The 20,288-nt window shown below is 44.1% G+C and overlaps 3 protein-coding genes across 6 annotated transcripts in view; 1 reads left to right on the top strand and 2 right to left on the bottom strand.

Moving 5' to 3' along the window:
- Positions 1-1,257: 1,257 nt before the first annotated feature.
- LOC103153703 (complement C1q-like protein 2) lies at positions 1,258-2,202 on the bottom strand. The gene is made up of 3 exons (XM_016662139.1): positions 2,002-2,202; positions 1,770-1,907; positions 1,258-1,662 (listed from the first exon to the last, which is right to left on the bottom strand). Exons 1-3 carry the CDS (start codon positions 2,111-2,113, stop codon positions 1,391-1,393), a joined length of 522 nt encoding a protein of 173 aa, XP_016517625.1. The 5' UTR covers positions 2,114-2,202; the 3' UTR covers positions 1,258-1,390.
- Positions 2,203-2,644: 442 nt separating this feature from the next.
- Positions 2,645-15,448, bottom strand: zbtb1 (zinc finger and BTB domain containing 1). Of its 4 annotated transcripts, none has more exons than XM_016662133.1 (3): positions 15,222-15,441; positions 10,722-12,885; positions 2,645-2,656 (listed from the first exon to the last, which is right to left on the bottom strand). In XM_016662133.1, exon 2 carries the CDS (start codon positions 12,879-12,881, stop codon positions 10,839-10,841), a length of 2,043 nt encoding a protein of 680 aa, XP_016517619.1. In that variant the 5' UTR covers positions 12,882-12,885; positions 15,222-15,441; the 3' UTR covers positions 2,645-2,656; positions 10,722-10,838. The 4 variants fall into 4 exon arrangements, with proteins under 4 accessions (XP_016517619.1, XP_007574781.1, XP_007574780.1 ...); XM_007574719.2 differs by lacking the exon at positions 15,222-15,441 and adding an exon at positions 14,184-14,300; XM_007574718.2 differs by lacking the exon at positions 2,645-2,656 and adding an exon at positions 10,644-10,709 and having other exon boundaries at positions 10,808-12,885; positions 15,222-15,448.
- Positions 15,449-17,661: 2,213 nt separating this feature from the next.
- zbtb25 (zinc finger and BTB domain containing 25) overlaps positions 17,662-20,288 on the top strand; it is a 3,610-nt gene continuing 983 nt past the window's right edge. The window contains exons 1-2 of the mRNA XM_016662117.1: positions 17,662-18,955; positions 19,677-20,286. Of these exons, the coding sequence (XP_016517603.1) occupies positions 18,783-18,955; positions 19,677-20,286 (783 nt within the window). The 5' untranslated portion in view covers positions 17,662-18,782. The remainder of the gene's footprint in view (positions 18,956-19,676; positions 20,287-20,288) is intronic.

The following is a 20,288-nucleotide window of genomic DNA, read 5'->3' as shown; positions in this document are numbered from 1 at the left end:
CAAAAACCGGGAAGAAATGCGGCACAGATAACTGCAATAATAAATGTTTGTCTGATGATGATAAGGACTTTATGAACTTTACTGGCAGAAAACAGGAAAATATTAAACCTGACAGAACTTCGGTCCACGTTTCCTCCACCGGGACCTCTGAGGCTCATCTGGCCGCGCAGGGCGTCACGTCTCCGGGCGTGACTCCCACCGAGCCCGCGGCTGTCACCGCGGAGGATCCGTCCAACCTGCCGACCCACCGGAGCGCGGCAGGCCGGGAAGCGGCGACTGGTGGCCGGCGGACAGAGGCGGACTTCTCCGGGTCCGGGGACTGAGAAATTATAGCACTTCTCACAACTTAAAGCATAAAATCTATTTATTTAAAATAAGCTGATCTATTTTTTATTTTGTTGTTGAGAAATTTGTTTTTTAAGCACAAAATAAAAAGACATAAACCCTGACTGAAAACTGTTATCTGAAATAAGCAATAAATAGAAAGATTTACTTTCCTGTTTGCATCGCAGCATATTTTAACATTTGTTGGAATAAATTAATTTTGTGCAGAAAATAAATCAGATTTTATCTTTTACTCTTTAGCTGGAAGCTCAATTCATTCTGATAAAGCTTTATTTTATCAAATGCAAACAAATGTATTGATTAAAAGTATATGTTTATTTAGAACGTGACATTTTTATGATGGCAAAAAAAGAAGAAGAAACCTCAGAAATTGAAAAACAATTGTATTTAATGTTTAAAGAGTGTTTACAGTGTAAGTCAGCAGATTGACGGGAAACTCCTCTGGGTTAAAATATGAAACATTTCAAACTAATTAAAATAAAATAAGTTTGTCATTTATTTGAGTGTGATGAATGAAATCTCTTCTCTTTCAGTTTTGTCCTTTTTAAAAAATAAAGTTTGATAAAACATCTTTGGGAACATGCTGATTTATTTTACTTTTTATGAAACTTTGATGTAGAAAAAACTTTAAAACTTATTTTAGAATCATTTTGGGGGAATTTGGTGTGTTTTTAATCAGAATTCTTATAATTCTTCACATCATGGACATAATTGATGGTTTTTATGATGAAAATGTTGGAAAAGGAAGAAAAGAACCTGGAATGTTGCTCAGGTTTTCATTCAGACTCTCAGGAAGGAAGTTGAGCCAATTTACTCCTGTCCAAGTTTGGAATAATTATCTGTAAATCCTGTTTACTGACTTCCTGTTAGTTTCCCTTTGATTTCTGAAGAAGAAAACCCACCAGCAGTAAGTTGTTGTTTTTAACAGGTTTTATTTCTGTTACTTCGCTCGGCTCCAGGACAGAATCGGTCTCTGCACGATGGAACTTGTTTTGATGATTTTCTTGCAGAGTTTCCTGGAGGCTCAGGGCGTCTGCGGCTCGGCCTACATGGGGAAGACGAGGAACCCGGTGAAGGTGCTGAGGCGGCCCTGGTCAGCGATGGTCTTCCCGGCCCACAGCTGGACGTAGACCCGGTTTCCCTGCTCCAGAGCCAGCACCATGGCGTTGGAGGCGCCGGCCTGGGTTCCTGCTTTCTGGTAGATGGCGAACATGTTCACTCCGTCCTTCTTCACCCCGGCGTGCAGCTCACCGTTCGGACCGGCGACTCCAGTGACCCGGATGTAGTAGAGACCTTTGACCGGGGCGGTGAAGACGCCTGCAGGAAGAGAATCTGGGTCAGTGGTTCTGGTTCTGGAAGACATTTAAACTGCTGCTGGACTTTAGTTGGTCCTGCGAACCCTAATCTAGTGACTCCCTGCCCACCTGTTGCTGGGTCGTATCCGTTGCCGATGTTGGTGATCACTCTCTTGAACTCCAGAGTTTCATCAGCTCCAAGCGGGCCCTTGGTGGTCCAGTCGTTGGTGTCGACGAGTGCGGCGGAGAACGCCACCCTGGATTTGGCTGCAGGAGGTCAGAAGGTCAGTTAGAGAAACTCAAACATCTGGGAGTCCAACAGACAATCAGCTAAAGTCTGAGGAAGAACATCAGAACCGACTCAGGACGTCGTTGTCGGCCTCCAGCTTCTGGACCCGCTCAGGCAGACCGCCCTGCTGAGCGCTGACCAGACCGCACAGCAGCACCGCCACCAGGAACCAACTGGACTTCATCTTCACTGAGGAACTGAGAGACCTGGACCGACTGCAGGACAGGAGACTCTGTGCCGAAGCCCTGGAGCGCTCCGGGTTTTATCCGAGTCCGGGTCTGAGCTTTGGATCTCTGGGAGCAAAGATCCAGGTTGAACGAGTCCAACGTGACGCAATTTATTGATCCTTACCGGCAGCAGATGATCAATACTGGTTAATGTTTCAGTATCACCTTTTTTAGATCAGCATCTTCTCACCGCCTGGTTCTGGTCCAGGCAGGATGAGGAAACAGCGGATCAGAACCAAGGCAGCAGCACAAGCAGAAAGCTTGGGCAGATACCAGTGGAGACCCAACCTGACAGATAAACAGGAAAACACACACACAGCGTAAACACACACAACATGGACGCCATACACACCCTGTATTCCCAAGTTCAGCTGAATCTCCCGACTGCCTGCGTTTCTCAGATTCCTTCATTTCCCACAATCCAAATGGATGCTAGCAAGTTTGATCTGCGCGTCATTTATTAGGAACGAAGGATTTAACATGTGGAGCTCCATAGACGCCTCCATCCCCTCAGCAGCACAGAGACGCAGTTTACTACTAAATACAAATAATTTGGTACAATAATCAGCGATAAGATGGCCGATAATATGAACACTGATATAATCTAAAGGGCAGCAGCTGCTGCAGTTTTTATTATGCTTCAGTGAACATGCTATCGGCCTGTGGTCTACACAAAACATGTTTGCTATGGGTTTGTAAAAAAAATCATTCTTAGATAATGAGATTTTGGTCTGCTCAGATGCAGACTAAAATCTGCATCTGATTTTTCTGCATGAATCATAGAAAAATTCAGACATAATTTTTCTATGATTGCTTAATTTGGACGCTGCGGTTTTCAGATTAACTTGTATCTGAAAGGCGGCCGGCTGAACTGCGTGCGCCCCCTGGAGGCTCCGCCGTGTCATGAAAATATTAAATGTGACATTTTGATTAAAATCTGTCTTATTTCAGTAAATGATCTATCTTCAGACAGAACAGTGTTTGTTCTCAGGGTCTCTGATTCCTACATTTTATAAAAGGCTGAAGATTTATTTAATTTTATAAATGAAAATACCTGAATTTAGCCAAAAAAATACAACTCAACCAACCTTTTCTTCTCAGAGTTCAGTTTCACTTAACGATTGATTAGTTTAAAATCAGAACCATTTCAGACAAACTTCCTAAATGCATGAAGTTAAATGTGTCTGGGCTTTGTTTAGGCCACTTTCAGGTGAAATTATGTTTCCCGTTGTTTCTTTCAAACATAATTCAACTCAGTTAAAATACAATAAGTTTTAAGAATCCTTATTTGAACTAAATTCTGCCAGAAATTAAAAATAACCAGACTGGCTACAGGGAGCTTTATTTTTATGAGTACTGTTTGCAAAAAGAGATAAATAAATGAAAAGCAGCCAAATCTCAGAGAAAGTGGGTTTTTACAGTGTCCAGAGGTTAAATTGTTCCAGATCATCTAAATGTTCGTTTAGTTAGAGATTCATTGTCAGAACCAATCTGAGCTATGAATGCTAATCTCTAAAGTTCCTGTTTTCTCTCCATCTGCTGATCAAAAACACATTAAATTAATTCATATTTGGGTGAAACTTTTCTCTGCTGTTCCCTGAACTCAGACTGATGAGTGTCTGCAGGCTGCAGCTGCGCGGAGCTGCGAGGAGCTGCACGGAGCTGCGAGGAGCTGCACGGAGCTGCGCGGAGCTGCGAGGAGCGGCACGGAGCTGCGAGGAGCTGTACGGAGCTGCGTGGAGCTGTACGGAGCTCCTGGCCTTCAGAACATGTGACCCCATCAGAGGAAACAACAGCCTTTAGTTTAGTTTTTCCTTCACTAGTTTAAAACCCAGTCTGTGAACATTTGTACCTTTAGTCTATAGAGGAGCAAAAATATTCAAAGAATATTCAATAACCATAAAATGTTTGGCATGTAACAAATTAGTGAAATATCCCTTTATTTTGATGTGGGATTGTTAGCTGATGAGATAAACCAGACGGTTTGTGTCATGTGCTCGGTGTGCTGCCTGTCCTCATGCGGCCGTAAAGATGAAGGCTCTAATCGATTGCATAAGGCCTGAAACGGGCCTCTGTGTCCACAGCTGATCTGTGGACTGATTAAATGTTCTGTTTGTTCTAGATGAACCTTCCTGATCGGCTATCTGCTCATCGTTTGCTGAAGGTCAACCTCTGATCAAATTAAACCGAATGATGCTGCAGCAAAAACTTTGGCTACAAGAAATCAGACCAGATCTTCATAAATCAGGAGAATCAGAGAGAAAACAACACAAAAGGTCTCAAATTTATCTTTTAAATTAAAGTGATACTTTCATCCAAATTGCTAAAAGTTACTCTGGATGGCTTCAGATTAGCATTTGGTGCTAATCTGAGTTAGGATGAAATCATGTTATGGTTTATGTTAATCACAAACATGAATGTCGCCATTTGATGCGATGTACCAGATTATGGAAAAATCTGCATCTGCAGTTATTTGTAGTCAAACTCAGAAATTTCTACGTTTTTTCCAAGAACATTTCTGACATTTTCAGCTTTTTTTCTACAAAATTTGACTTTTTAAGATCAGAAATTTCCATGTTTTCCCTCCAGAAAACTTCTAAGGTTCATCTAAAAATTTTGGAATATTTTCTACACAATTTTTGACATTTCAAACTCAGAAATTATCCTGGGTTTTATTTTCTAGAAAATTTCAAAATGAGATTTTTTTCTTGCAAAATTTGCCTTTCTAAATTCAGAAATGAGGCCAAGGCGGAAATTCAAACTGGAAGACTCTTCATCTCAGCCAATCATCTCCTCCTGCGCCTCGACTCCAGCCTATGGGTGACGGTCTCCCCCTCCAGGAGACCGTCACCCATGATCCGGTCCAGCTGCTCATCTGCTTGGCTGAGCTTCATCCTTCCTCCACCTTCTGCTCGTAATTCTTCAACATCCGTTCAGTCTTCAGCTTCCTCTCCACCACCAGGTCCGGCCCGAAGGGGAAAAACGTCTCTAATCTTCACACACAGCGGCTCTGACAGCCGTTACCAGCGCCGCGTCTTCCTGCTGGATCCGAGCGCCAAAGACTTTAATTCATCAATTAAACTTTCTAATCTCTCTCTCTCTCTCTCTCTCTCTCTCTCTCTTTCTCTCTCTCTCTGTCTGTCTTTCAGTCTTTCCGGGTTGAAATGTCTTTTTCTGGAGAGAATTTTTCAACTGTCAAGCTCAGCAATTTTCAAGTTTTTCTAGTTCCTTGCAGGTTCCTCTGTTTAAAAAAATTAGCACCATTTAACTGACGTTACGAATGATCCAATCAGAAGCTGACAAAGCTATGACATCATCACTTTGGCCTTTCCAAGCCATTTAAAGACTCGTTGATATTCCTAAACGCAAACATCTGAAATTAAAGGAAGTAAAATCTGGATTTTAACACAGTCATTTTGATAAATTAAATACATGGATTTTAATGTATTTCTTAAAAATGTTCCTCCCAGAACTTTTATATTTGGATGTTTCTGGTACGTCTGTAAATCTGATGCACAAAACATGGAGGACGAAGCTGCTTCTCTCCATTCACTGCCGTTCATTCCTGCTTTCTAACTCGATCCGATTGGACGGAGTTAGCCTGTCAGTGAAGCTATACTAGCCTAAATTAGCACCTCAATGCTAAATATGTAGCAGCTACCGCTAACATAAGCACCCACAGTTCACATAATATATAAATAAGCTCCATAAATGATCAGGGCTATAATAACAGATTAAACACTATAAAAGTCTCTATATTTGAGCCCACATGTCTATTGAATAATTTGGCAGGAAAAATTGTTTTTTTTATTTAAAATGTTGCTTCTTTTGTCAATAAAAGCCGCATTCTTTCTTTTTATTTTGCTGCATCAGAGTTAAAACTGGTAGATTTAAGTTAAAGTAAGAAAAACCTTAAAATCCAAAACTAACTAATAAACTTTAGTGACAGGAACAGAGAGATGAGCTCCTTAAAGCTCCTGCTGTATTTACTTTTCCCACTTGCTGCAGTTCTCTTCTCAAACTTTAGGTGTCGCTGCTGAGAGTTGGACTTGGACTTGACTGTAAATCAGGTTGAATTCTGCTTTTTTCCCCAGAATTGTCAGATTACAGCTGATGATCTGTTTTTTTCCATTAACCTGCCACCCATCCATGCTCTGCTCTGATTGGTCGGCTCCATCTCATTTGAATGTTCACACCAGCCGTCTGACTGGATCCCACCGGACCCTTCAGTCAACAACAAACACGCTGCTAATGTTGCGAATGCTTACTGGAATATTCCAGGTCAATATTTGACTTGGAGGGAACAGAAAGTTCGCCAGGTGAAAAAACACCAACAGTCTCTGAACTGAGCTGTGGAGAGTTTCACGTCTCAATAATTCATAATTCAACTGAAACACAGAATTTTAAAGTGTTTGTTAAATAAAAGGTCGTTTTCAGTTTGACTGCAGAAACTCTACATGCATCAACATTTTCCTTTATTTGTTTCAGCTTAGTAAAATACAAATAAGACCCAAACAATCCCAGAGGAGATGAAAAGGAGCTTTAATGGCTGCATAGCAGAAGCTAAGGATCTTATCCCCTACTCCAGCATCTCTGAACAAACAGCAGGAGACTTAAAGAGGAGCGGCAAAAGCAAAGGAGGTGGGTTAGCAGAGCTGATGTCATCCAGGACCTTTTACTGTGGAACAACGTCTCTGCTGCCTTCAGTCAGAGGCCTCCCCTGAGTCCTAGCAACGCTGACTGCTGCTGGAGCTTCATCCTGCCCACAGCATCAACATCAATCTGAGTTATATCATTTAATTTTCCTTTGGAATAAATAAAGTCTTTTTTGTAATTGAATTTGATAATTTAACATTATAGATTAACTACATTTAAACATCTAGAACAAGAAGAGAAATACAATCTGAAAGAGTAGATGTATAAAATAAAATGGTATATTAAAGCATAAGTTTGACTTTGTTGTTGAAAATCTGTCAAATTAAAATTGGTTTTATGTTTCTTTTGGGTTGAATTTTAATTTTTTTATTTTCCTTCAGATAGTCTAATTTTGCATTTCTAAATAAAACTTAGAATTTAATTTCTGTCTTTATTATCCCAGCTATAGGCGAAATGTGTATTTATTATAACATCCTCATCTGGGATGAAAACAAATCTATTTTTATGGCTTTTTAATTAGTTTGGATGAAAAATAAAATTTGGCAGCAAATAAACATCATTGTCAAATTTAAATGTTGCTGAACAAAATATGAAACTTTAATAAAATCTGAGGAAGATCTGCAGTTAATGGCATATATTAGAAAAACAAATCCTTGGATATAATATTTCTCAAAATGAGTCATTTGTTGAAATTTCAGAAATAAATAAAGTCTAAAATATCTGTGAGGAAGGGAAGCAGGAAGTTTTGGCCTCTTCATTGTTGATGGATAAATCTGGCAGCTTTAGTCTCCCAGACTCAAACTGCTGAGATGCAGAACTATGACGTTATGTTTTCTACGAGTTTTTACAGGATTCTAATGTTTTTCCAGGTCCCGATCAGAGCGACATCAGCATAATGAGGTTTCTGGCTGATTGGAGATCAGCTCAGATTAATCCCATCAAAATGGATCATCCACCATCTCCTGGATTAAAGCTGCTTCATCAGCTGGTGACCCTTTGACCTCTCAGGTAGAGACAGGAAGTGTGTCTGATTTTAGACCTTATAGAAAGACGAACAGAGAAATATTCCTGCTTTTAAAGGAGGGATATGTTCCTAGTTGAAAATTTACAGGAAAAACAAACTAGAAAAAAAATCAGTCCCTTGCAGTCAAACTCAGGAATTTGAAATTTTTTTCTAAAAAAAAAAATCCTATATTAATCTTAAAATTTGAGTTTTTTTCTAGCAAATTTTCAAATTGAAATTAGGAAATTTCCTTGTTTTTTCTCGAAATCTTCTGAGAATTATCTCAAAATATGAAACATTTTTCTAAGTTTTTTCCAAATTCTAGAAAATGTATGAGAATAATCTATTTTTCCCAGCAAATTTGATTTTTCAAACTCAGAAATTACCTAGAAAACATCTGAGATTAAGAATAAACTTTCTGAGTTTTTTGGCTGAAATTTACTAACTTTTTCTCTCTACCAAACAGACCAGGGTCTATTGCTAATTTTTGCAGGGGATGGATTTCCTGTGAAGTGATGACAATAGAAATGCCCGCCGTGGCCTCCAGGGGGCTCCACAGAGCAGTGTGCTGCTCCAGCTCAGTGGCTCGGAGATTTACAGAAATCCACTGGACCCAGAATGAAAAAAAGTGTAAGTTTCGATGATGACGTTGACGTGAGGATGAGGAAGATTTTCATCAAACAAACACTGCAGCTTGAAACAGAAGATCACTTGGTTTATTGAGAGTAGAACAAGGCCTGTGTGACCTGAACAGAACATGAAACTGGACCCGGAACCGCAACAGAACCAGCGGACCGGACCAAAAACCAGAACCTGCAGCAGAAATGAAGTTCAACTAGTTTGATTTTAAAAATAAAGTCTCAATAAAATTGGAGCCGATTTTTCCCTGGAGGTCAGAGGTTGCCACGGCGACACCTGACAGGAAGAAAAAGCCCCAGAGAAACTGGACCCATATTTAGACCAACAGCTCTGCATGTCAAACTCCCCTTTAGTGCGTTTACAGAACCAGAACCAGCAGAACCAGATTAAATATCTGCCGTCTGGTTTCGGCCCATCAGTTAGAACCGACCAGAACCAACCGGACCATGAAGATGACACAGATGGGTCTGGGCCCGGTTCAGATCCCGGTGGATCTGAACCAGGTCTAGATAGACGCCCAATCAGCTTCGTTACCATAGAAACGATCCCCCAACGCCGCCACACTGTGAGCAACAAGCTGCTTCCGGAATAAAACCAGCCAATAATTTAACTCCAACCAATTAAAACACAGTATTTTAATTTAAGAGGTAAAAAATAAATACCTGGTATAATCATCAATAATAATTTACTAACAGTAGCAGCAATAATATGGATTAATATAGAGATGATAAATCTCCATCAACAATAACTGACATTAACCGACATTTATCTCCATTTTGTTGCCGTTTGTTTGTAAAGGGGGCGGAGCTTCATGCATCTGGTCATGTGACAGTGATGCAGCACAGGATTGTGGGTATTTAACTGAAGCAGATGTCCTCAGCAGATGGACACAAATGTTTTCATCAGTGCATTAATATTATTATAACGATTACTGTTTTTAGCAACATGAACCAACACAACGTTAAAAGTACTGGGAGTCACAAGATTACATTTTATGTAATTAAAATATACATTTTTATATTTATTAGATTAAAATTTGAAATAAAATTATTAAATAAAATCATTAAACGATATAATTTATTTGAATTAATTTCTTAAATTAATTCTATTTATTCCATTGTTTTCTATCTAACTTGTCTATCAGAACCAGGAAACGGATCGGACACAAGTTTGATTTAGACTGAAAACTAAATGTTTTTATTATTTACACTAAAATTAAATACTGACGATATTAAAAACAAATAAGGTGCTTTGCATACAGAATTTTTTCTCTTTGGTCAAATTTTTACTGTCCTGAAAACGTTTTTGGGCCACAAACGGTCCCGGACCGCACTTTGGACAGCCCTGGATCAGAACCGGATCAGAACCGGGAGGTTCTGATTTTTGCTTGAGTCTCACAGTATGCCGGACCTTCAGGGAGATTCTGCGGTAAACGGGAACATCGGAACCATCCGGACCGACAGAACCTGCTGATTCTGGGCTCGGCTGATGTTCTGAAGGTCCAAATGTTTGAAACCGGACCCAGGAAGTGTGAAATCATCTGAACCAACCTGGTTTTAGCCAGAAACTGTTTTGTTTTAACCGGTTAGAGTTGGTTCTGTTGGTCAGTGTAGGGACCGGTTCTGGTTCTGTGCAGGAAGTGATGAAGATGAAGCTGATAAGGCATCGCAGTCCCAGATCAGACCAGTGGGCCGGTTCTGACCGACTGGTTCTAGTGTTTTCTTCTTGGAGTTCTGATATGACGGCAAAGGCACACATTAGAGAAGAACCAGAACTCGGAACCCAAACATCTGCAGAAACGTTTAGTATTCTGGGAAACGGGTCGGTACCAAGGCTAAAAAAAGAAACAAAAACAAGTCCAAGCTCTGAAGCAGGAAGTGACCTCACCTGAGAGGCTCCTCACAGGTGAACCAATCAGAACCGTTCTGGCTGTGGGAGTTAAAAACCCGGGGCTGGAGTTCAAACTGCGAGCGACACCATCAGACTGTTCCGGCCCAGTTCTACAACCCGGTTCTAACAGAACTGAACAGCATCTGAACCGGGTCGGATCAGTTTCAGCACCGGACGATCCTTCCTCTGATCAGAGCAGTCTAATGATCTGAAGCGACCAATCGCAGTCCGAACACCTGTTCAGGTTCTGCTTTCAGCTTCAAAGTGCAGATTCAAAGTCGTCTTTTTGGTGTTCAAGTGCTTGATTTGTTCTCACATTTATGGCTTCTAAGAGCAGACGCTGCAGACGCTGCAGACGCTGCAGAGGCTGCAGACACTACAGAGGCTGCAGACACTACAGAGGCTGCAGACGCATAGAAGTTGCAGACCCTGCAGACGCCGCGGATACCACCGGCACCACAGACCCTGCAGACATTGCAGACGCTGCAGATGCCTTACAGTCTTTTGGTGTGCTTGGAGTTGTAGTGGCTCCTCATGTCCTTGCGGAGCCGGAACTTCTCCCCGCAGACGCCGCAGATGTACAGGTGGACGTCCATGTGCTTCTCCAGCTGCTCTCCGCCTGGGAAGATCTGGAAGCACACCTGGCAGATGGTTTCTCCGGCCGACAGGTGGGAGATCATGTGCCGGACGTGGTCGTGCTTCAGGAAGGTTCCCTGGTCGCAGACCGGACACACGTAGCGCGCCATGCCCTTGTGCATGTCGGTGTGCAGCCGCAGCTGGCGCTCCCGCAGGAACTGTTTGCCGCAGGTCTGGCAGGTGAACTGCTTCTCCTTGGTGTGGACGGTGTAGTGCTCCCGCAGGTGGCAGCGCTGGTAGAAGCCTTTGCCGCAGATGCTGCAGAAGTGTTTGCGGCGGTGGTCGGGCTCGCCGCCGTCCTCCAGCGCCACGGGCCGAAACAGGTCCTGATCGTGGCAGGTCAAGGCGTGCTCCAGCGCCAGGCTCTCGTTCTGGAACAGCAGGCCGCAGTGAGGGCAGGCCAGGTCGGCGGCGTCCAGCAGACCCTCGTCCATCCCCTGAGGATCCCCCAGCAGCGACACCTCATCCTCCCCGTGGGAGTCCGACTCGGCGCCGTGGGACTCGCCGCAGCGCTCGGCGTGTTCCTGCAGCTGCCGGCCTTTGATCAGAACCTGGCCGCACCGCCCACAGGCGCATATGTGGCCCATGTGGTTGGACAGGTAGTGGGAGGATTTGTCCTCCTCAGTCAGAAGAGCGCCACAAAGTTCGCAGGGAGCGCAGTCGGCTTCCTGCTTCTCGTCCTTGACCTTCCGGAGTTTGGCGGGGATCCCCGAGTCGCTGCTGCTCGGCAGGTGGCCGTCAGCCGACTCGCCGCAGCTCTCCAGACCCGACACTCCCGGCTCCGACTCGCGGGTCAAACCCATCCTGTCCCTCAGCGAGTCTCTGGCTGCGTGCTCGCCCACCTGGACCATCTCGATCTCAGGGAACAGGCCTTCCTCCGGTTCCGTTTTGATGCTGCGGGTGGAGCCGGGCTCGCTGTCGGTGCCGGCCGCCAGCGACCTGACGGGCAGCTCCGAGTCGGCCCGACCGTCAGGCCAGTCGTCCTCGCCCTTACAGACGACTCTCTGCTCCTCGGCGCTCTCGGAGGCGGAGCTCTCCGCCTTGCCGGAGCTGCTGTCGCCCTCGGCGTTTCCTCGGGGCGGGTGGTAGGCCTTCCTGTTGGTGCAGGTCAGGATGTGCTCGATCAGCAGCTTCTCGCAGCTGAAGACGAAGCCGCAGTCGTCGCAGGTGTAGGTGCGGCCGAATCTGGGCCGGTCTTTGAGAGCAGAACTTCTGCCGCCGGGTCGCTTTCTCAGGTCACATGGCTGCTCTGCGCCGCTGTCCGCGGTGGGCGGAGCCACGATCAAAGGTGTGCTAGCCACCTCCTCCACTACCACGGCTACAGCCGGCGCCGCCCTGCTGGTAGCTACAGGAACAGCTGGGCGCCCTGCGCTGCTGCTGGTCGCCGCCTTCGGTAGAAGCTCCGCCTCCGGCGCCGTGGATCTCTGCTGTTCGTACATCCGCACTCCAAACATCATCTTCCCTCCAGAGACGCCGGTGGAGGAGCTGGAGGAAGAGGAGGAGGAGGAAGAGGCGGAGGAAGACGGGGTGAGGTTGGAGCTGCGGATGTCTCGGAGGTCCTCCAGCGAGTCGGGGATGTAGTACATCTGCAGGTAGGACATGGACGCCTTCAGCTCCTCGAACTCGTAGCTGCCCACCACGATGCGGCCCAGGTACATGAGCTGCAGGATGAGGTCGAAGCACTCGGCGCTGATCTGCATGTTGCTGAGGTCCAGGTGGCCCGCCCCCTGCTGGTCGCGGATGAACATCATCCGGAAGTAGGAGCTGCAGGCCGCCAGCACGGCCTTGTGGGCCCTGAAGTAGATGTCGCCGATGGCGATGAGGCAGTCGCACAGGAAGCCCCACTCCCGCTGGTTGTTGAGCTGCTGGAGGACGTGATCGCTGTGGCTCGGCCTCGCCATCGCCCTGGAGACGACACAGGAACATACGGTTAACGTCTAAAGAGTCCCGCAATGACTCAGCAACATTTAACCCGAGTCATCACAGCGGCAGACCTCTGGGGGGTTTCCAGCCCTCCTTCAGGGCAGGAAACCACCTTCTGCTGCACCAAGCAGAGTCATATGAGGCTCCTCTGACGATTGGTCAGAGTGAGACCTCTTACCGACATAAATCAGCTATGAAGGGCCATCAGGCTGGAATGACAGAGTGAGACATCTCTCAGTAATCTGAATATATCATGTTGAGTCAAGCTTCTTGCATATTGCAGAAGTTTTCATAACCTTTGACCTTTCCCACACTTGCAGCTGATCTGTGGGAGAACCCCCTTTACTCTGAATGAAGAAAAACATCAAACTTTTCTTCTGTAGGGTGTTCATATCTTCAGCTGAAAATGGAGCAAATGTTGCTACTCTGGTTCCCAATCCAACCGAGTCTAGTTGTGGAAATTCAATGTGATTATTGCATGAATACTGGTTAAAAAGTGCATTTGTTATCATTACACCCATGTTTAAAACCTTAGGAGCCTGGTTTAGATCAAAGCACATTCATGGGTTAGGATGGCCTAGTCAAAGTAGAAAACTGTGGCAGGACCTGAAACAGAGGAGCTGCAGCCAGAGGAAAACTCTCACATCAAATCTCAAAGGTTTGTGCAGAAAATCCATTGGATACGTTTACCAGCGTTGGCACTATCTATTTATTTTTAAGCTTTTTTTAAAATTTAATTTACATAAAAAAGAGTTTCACAAAGAAAATGTGAAATGGAAATGAAGCATGAGATCATCAGAACCAGAGTCCACAGAACAGCTGCAGGTCCTGGAGGTTCTGGAAGGACTAAGGCCGCTAATGAAACTGGAGGTTCTGGTCCAAATGACGGAAAGCAGAAATTCATCCTGTAGGAAGACAAGATGTCCTTATCACGGTGACCACAGAAGAACAAGAAGTTCTGGACGGAATGATGCGGTTCTGGATCACATGTGAGACAACATCTACACTAAATCTGTGGTTGGTTCTCCGAGATGTTTGGACCAACCCACTGAGGAGATGGTCCACAACTTTACCTTTCTAATAATAATATTGATTATTTTATCATTTTAAAGCATGTTTTGTGTTTCTTTCAGATATTGGGACAAAGTTTTGCTTCCTTTACCTCCGAACTCTGTGATAAAAAAAGAGAAATAAAACGTCATTCAGTCTCCAGGAGCTTGTTTAGCCCCAACGAGTCGCCCACGACCGCAGAACTACTGCGGGAGCAGCCACGCACCTACCGGCTGTCAGCTCCACGCACTGCGGGGCGAAGACGGGCTACGTTCGGGGTCGGACAGCTTCGAGAGGTCGGTGGCGCTTCGAAGCTAAAATGGAGATCCGTGGCTAGCTGCGGGAAGCTACTAGGTGTTAGCCTAGCCTGCACAGGAAGTTACCGAAGTAGGACTTTCAACGTAAAACAAAGAGCAACACGCAGTTCTAATCGGAGGTTAGTATCACGAGGCACCACGACAAAGAAAGTATTACTTTTTCATCATCCAGGTTCAAATGTTTATGCAATATTTATCTGTAAGCCCTATTTGCAGCTAACAACTAGAAAGTACCAACCACAAAGTAACAAAACATATCAGCACATAAATGATAGAAATAAAACAATACTTACATGCATTAATTAAGATAATTTTTTTTGTATTTAGGTTATAAAATCAAAATAAGCTTTTTTCGACTTTGGTTCCATTATGATCCTAATGAAGGTATTTTAAAAATACACATTATATTAAATGCCGTTGGGAAATATTTTTCTTCTAGTATACATGTAAATATGGACTGGTTTTACAGAAGAGGAAGACATGGTTGACAGCCTGGGGAAATATATGACGGCAGTGAGAAAAAAACAAATAGTTTTATAAAAACTGCTTTCTGAGACTTATTATGTTCCCAAACATCATTTAGATTTATACTTTATACTGCATTTATAATTCAATTAAATGTATAAATAAATTCCATTACCTTATTAAAATAACTATAAGTATTAAAAATAAATATTATATTATAAATGTTATTATATTTTATATAATTGATTTGCAAACATGATTTACATTTATGAATTTTTTCTATTTACATTCTTAAGCGACACTTATTTTGAAAATCCGTCCCGGATACGACATGACTGAACGCAGACAGCGGCGCTACAGAGCCACATCTCTCCCGCAAACGACCCGCCACCCCCGCACTGCCACCGCACTCGGCAGCAGGCCGTTTTCCCTCCGCTACAGCCGAGCAGGCAGCTTCACGGACCGGCCAGGAAGTCGTTAACTCACCCGAAGTCTGTCGGAGGCCCGAGGAGGAGCTGCGTCTGTCGGCGGCGGACGGGCTGCGGTTTCCGGGGAAACGGAGCTTTTTCCTGCCGGGACAGGTTGTTGCGTTTCGGGCGGAAAGTTGAGACGAAGCTGCGCCTCTCCTTCCTCTCCTCCTGCAGGATGACAGAACTTCCGCACTGAGTGCCGCACCGTCACTGAAGAGTGTCAAAATAAAACGCATCCGGTTCTCCACACACCAAGCACAACACTCTCTATGCTAGATGCTAACCTCATGTACGTTAGCAAACCGAACCGGCCAGAGGCAGAAGCAAATTCTGAGGCTGTTTTACTATAAACAGTTTTGATGTTTAAAACCTGTCATTAGTTTAAAAATATATGAATGGAAAAGCAAAACATTTATTTAGAAAAGTAATTTATTTTTTTAAAATACATCAACAAACAACCAAATCCCTTTTGTCCTGTCTGGTTTAGATTTCTTGTTTTATAAAGAGGACTGACTGTTCTAAAGAGCTGATTGTGTGAAGAAGAATGAAGATATCTCTTTGCATTCTGTTAGAGGTTTATAGTTTTGCTGCAACACAGACCTCTACAGGAGATCCCCATTAGTGACTACTCATGAGCTCTTAGATGGTAGAAAAACCTCCTTACCGTCACTAATTTTCATCTCCCAGTCAGAACAAACTGACTCTTGTTAAAATTGTAAAAATAATTCACACCTAAATTTACCAGGGGTTTGAATATTTTGTAGCTAATAAAAAGTATTCACACCTTTAGCAGTGATCACTGCCTGGGTGTCTCTGTTAGCTTGGTTTACCTGATTTCATTCTTCAGGCACAGTCAGGTTGGATGGGCAGCTACAGAATGATGCTGCCACCACCGTGCTTCATAGGCTGGTGTTAAAAAGCTCTGCTATGAAGGTTGGAGGTTTTCTCCACACATACTGTAGGAGTTTGGATCAAAAGCTCCTGATTTAGGTCCATAAGAACGAGGATTTAGTTTCTGCAACACCCAGCTGGTCTCCATCCAACTGTTTATTTTTTAATTTAATCTTTATTTAACTAAGTGAGTTATTAAAAACACATTCTTATTTACAATAAATGGTTTCTGGATGATTCTACTACTTCCATAATAAAGCATGTATCAGCAACTGAAATGAATTATGTTTGAAGTACTTATTTTAATGTTATGTAAATTATTATTATTATTACTAGTAATAATAATAATAATAATAATAATATATTTAGCATGTTCAGACTTCCATATAAAACCTGGAAACAATCACTGGTTCAAGCTCCCAGATATAATATTAACAATAATGATAATAATAAAATGTATTGCTTTGATTATATTAGTGTTTTAAAGGTTTTAACATTAAAATTAAATAAAAATCTTTATTATTTTGTCAGAATCTTTGCTTAGTATGATTATTGATTATTAATAAGGATTTATTTGGCTTCACAGCGAGTTCACGTGACCAGGGAGCCCTTTTGACCCGTTCTCTCGCGAGACGTGACGCGGCTCTTCGCGAGATCACGTCTGCAGCAGCAAATCGGCTCCTGAAGACAATCTGCTCGTTTCTGCGGTAAGAGGCTGATTAAGCCGGCGCGTGCGCGACAAGTGCCGGCCGAGCGCGTGTGCGGGGCTCGGGGCACGTGCTCGCGCCCCTGTGTTTGCACGGTGTCGCTGAAGGGGACGTGCGTGTGTGTGTCTGTGTGTGTATGTGTGTGTGGAGGAGAGCGGGATGGATGGATGGATGGAGGCTGCAGCCTGACGGGCGCGACGCGGCGTGCACGCGCGCCGGCTGTGCTTGTCGACCACCCTCGATCTTCATCCTGCTCCTCTTCCACTACGCGTGTGCGCCGGCGTCCTGCGGGTGACCTTCAGTCGGAGGTCACATGTCCAGCTGGTCAGGGGTTTTGGAGATGGGCGGGGCCACCTGCCGTGGACAGGTGCGCTCAGGTTCTGCGCGTGCACGTTCCGGCTCAAATACCCAGCAGCAGACACGCGAGGTGTGTGTTCAGGTGTGTGTACAGAAACAGAGAAGAGAGGGACAACAGAGGACGGAAACCTCAGGAAGCTGCCCGTTACCATGGTAACGGATGCTGGAAACCACCCAGAGGCGACGCAAAGAAATCCAAGGCCCGAGATGAGTTAATCTGTTGGCCCTTCAAAATAAAACTCAAGTTTTCTCAGGTTTTAGAGGACAGATCATTTCGATGGAGGGTTCTGCAGGAGAGTCGGGTGTTTTAAAGAGCCGTCTGGTACCGGAGCTTTTCCCCAGTGTTCCCAGTCTGGGAGGGACTCCCTCAGGCAGCAGCTCACTTCTGTCCACCATGTTTGACTTCTAAACTGGTTAAAAGAGACATTTAATTTAATATGCTGATTAAATTTAATTAAAATTTTTATTTGGTTTAAAATAAAACACTAATCCAGACTAGAAGATATGGACTTTTATTTATTTATTTATTTAAACAATAAAAATGTTACCATTCTGCAGATTTATTTTTAGACAAATGTATATCTGTAACTTCATGTTAGTGGAGTCACAGACAAAAAGTTATTATTGCTGTTAAAATCATGTTTTTCAGGTCAGCAGTTACACCGAAGAGTGTGTAAAAAATTAGCAGTTAATAACTGTATGTAATCGTATGTTTTCATTTATTTATTGACGTTTCCATGAAACCAACAGTGGAGGATCCAGATGATGTTACCAGTTTTTGGGATTTCAGACATCAGTAATTGGGATTTATTGTCACAATAAAAATCACATTTTTTTAATCTAGAATTTTTCATGATGATGATCCAGATTTGCATCACAGAACAAAGTGTGAATTTAAGTACCTTAGTAAATAAATTACAATTGAAAAGAAAAAAGACAGAAATCAGGTTTTATAAATTCTTCTGGTCATGTAAATTTTATCTCCCTTTTAAGTTTTAAGAATTTTACTGAAATTTAAAGCTGAAATTTCATAAAATATTCCATACAAAACTTCCATAGCTGATGTCATCAAAGTGTCGTTATGGATGGTGATGCTGTGGATCTCCAGTAGCAGTCAGTGTCGCAACATGTCCGAGGAGGCCTCTGACTGAAGACTGTTGCTTTGTGACGGTCACATGACCAAGATGACATGCTAACAGGTAGCAGAGATTATAGTCAAGGCTAGCTCTGCTAATCCAGTTCCTTTGCTTTTGCTGCTCTTTCAATCTGCCTGGCTGTTTGGTGGAGACAAGCTGGAGTAGGGGAGACAATCCTCTGGGATTTGGGGTCAAAGTTCAGGTAATATTTGAGTTTTTGAAGTGCAAATCAGTCATAAAAATTACATCTCGTTACCATGGTTACGGATCATTGCAGCTGTCAGAAAGTAAAACAGTGAGAGCTGGAAGTATGAGGTTCTGTTTGGGTCGTCTCGGTCGGGTTATGACCCGACTCTAGCTTGGTTCTGACCCTGTCTGAACCCAGGGTTCTGACCTGGTTCTGACCTAGTCCTGGCCCGGTTCTGACCCTGTCTGAACCCAGGGTTCTGACCCGGTTCTGAGCCGGTTCTGCGTTCCAGGCGGGCCATGGAGGTGTCGTCCCACAGCCTCTTCCTGCTGCAGCAGCTCAACGTGCAGAGAGAGTTCGGCTTCCTGTGCGATTGCACCGTTGCCATCGGTAACGTGTACTTCAAGGCGCACCGGGCCGTGCTGGCCGCCTTCTCCAACTACTTCAAGATGATCTTCATCCACCAGTCCAGGTAAAACACCTGAGGATGTTCAGCTCAGAAAACCACAAAAACTCTGAGGAGCAGAAGAAGAAACTCTGGATCATTAATATGAGGATAAATTATTGACTCAGGAGTTTTAATCGATTTCAGATCCATCGATAAGGATCAGATGATCCTGACTGTTCAATATGATCTTTATTAGGATCAGCTGTAAGTATTTATGTTCAGTTCATCTGGATCTGAATTTATCTGGTCTAAACAAAGTACTGTTTATCAAAACTTTTCAGAATTAGATTTATTAATTTGGATAATTTGATCCTAATCTGGTTTAAATCGTTTAGATTTGGACTTGCTGATCCCAGTTTAATTCTACTAGTTTTGGACTACATTTGTTTTCTAATCTTTATTTAGATCATTAATCTTAATTAACTTTAACTTGATCTGAGTTTATTTTTTCTTAATTTGATCAGCATGTTCTAATCAGGCTAATTAATCCTGATCATTTTACTCAGGTTGATTTTATCTTGATTTGTAGCAGCTGATTCTGATTTAGTTTTTTTATTCATCATGTTTATTTTTAATTTGGATTTGGACCAGTTTATACTGATTGGGGTTAGTTAATCTCAGTTAATCCTGATGATCAGAGTTTATGTTGAGCAGTTAATACATGTGATTATTCAGGTTTATTTAATCCAGATGATCTCAGATTTTATTAGATCCTGCGGTGACCTCTGACCTCCTGCCTCCTTAGTGAATGTATAAAGATCCAGCCCACCGACATCCAGCCGGACGTCTTCAGCTACCTGCTGCATATCATGTACACCGGGATGTGTCCCAAGCAGCCGGTGGACCAGAGCCGGCTGCAGGACGGCATCAAGTTCCTGCACGCCTACCAGCTGTGCCGCAAGCCGGGCGACGCTGCCGCCGATGCCGCCGCCGACGGCGTCCGCATGTCCAACCTGTATGGCATCCAGATCTCCTCCCAGCTGGCCAGCAAAGACACGCCGGGTGTCCCCAAGGCCGCCGCGGCGTCCCGGGTGGCCCCCGAGCCGCGGTCCCAGCTGGCCCTTGCCGTGGGACTGGACGCCGTCCCACAGGACCACCAGCAGCCGGCGCTGCGCAACATCTGCTCCGTGACGTCGGCGGACGACTCAGACGTCTCCGGCCGTATCAAACAGGAACGGGTGGAGGAGGAGGACGGAGAGGAGGAGGATGGGGATCGACAGGGGGGCAGCCCGCTGTTCAAAGGGCGCCCCCTGCTGCTACAGTGCCCGCGCTGCGGGGAGCGCTGCTCCTCGCCGGAGGACCTGAAGGAGCACCTGTTCAGCCACGCCCTGGACCCCACACGACTCATGGACGGGCT

Source organism: Poecilia formosa, unplaced genomic scaffold, assembly GCF_000485575.1.
Source record: "Poecilia formosa unplaced genomic scaffold, Poecilia_formosa-5.1.2 Scaffold360, whole genome shotgun sequence".
Lineage (NCBI taxonomy): Eukaryota > Metazoa > Chordata > Actinopteri > Cyprinodontiformes > Poeciliidae > Poecilia > Poecilia formosa.
The sequence above is the reverse complement of the archived record's forward strand: the minus strand, read 5'-3'. Positions and strand labels throughout refer to the sequence as shown.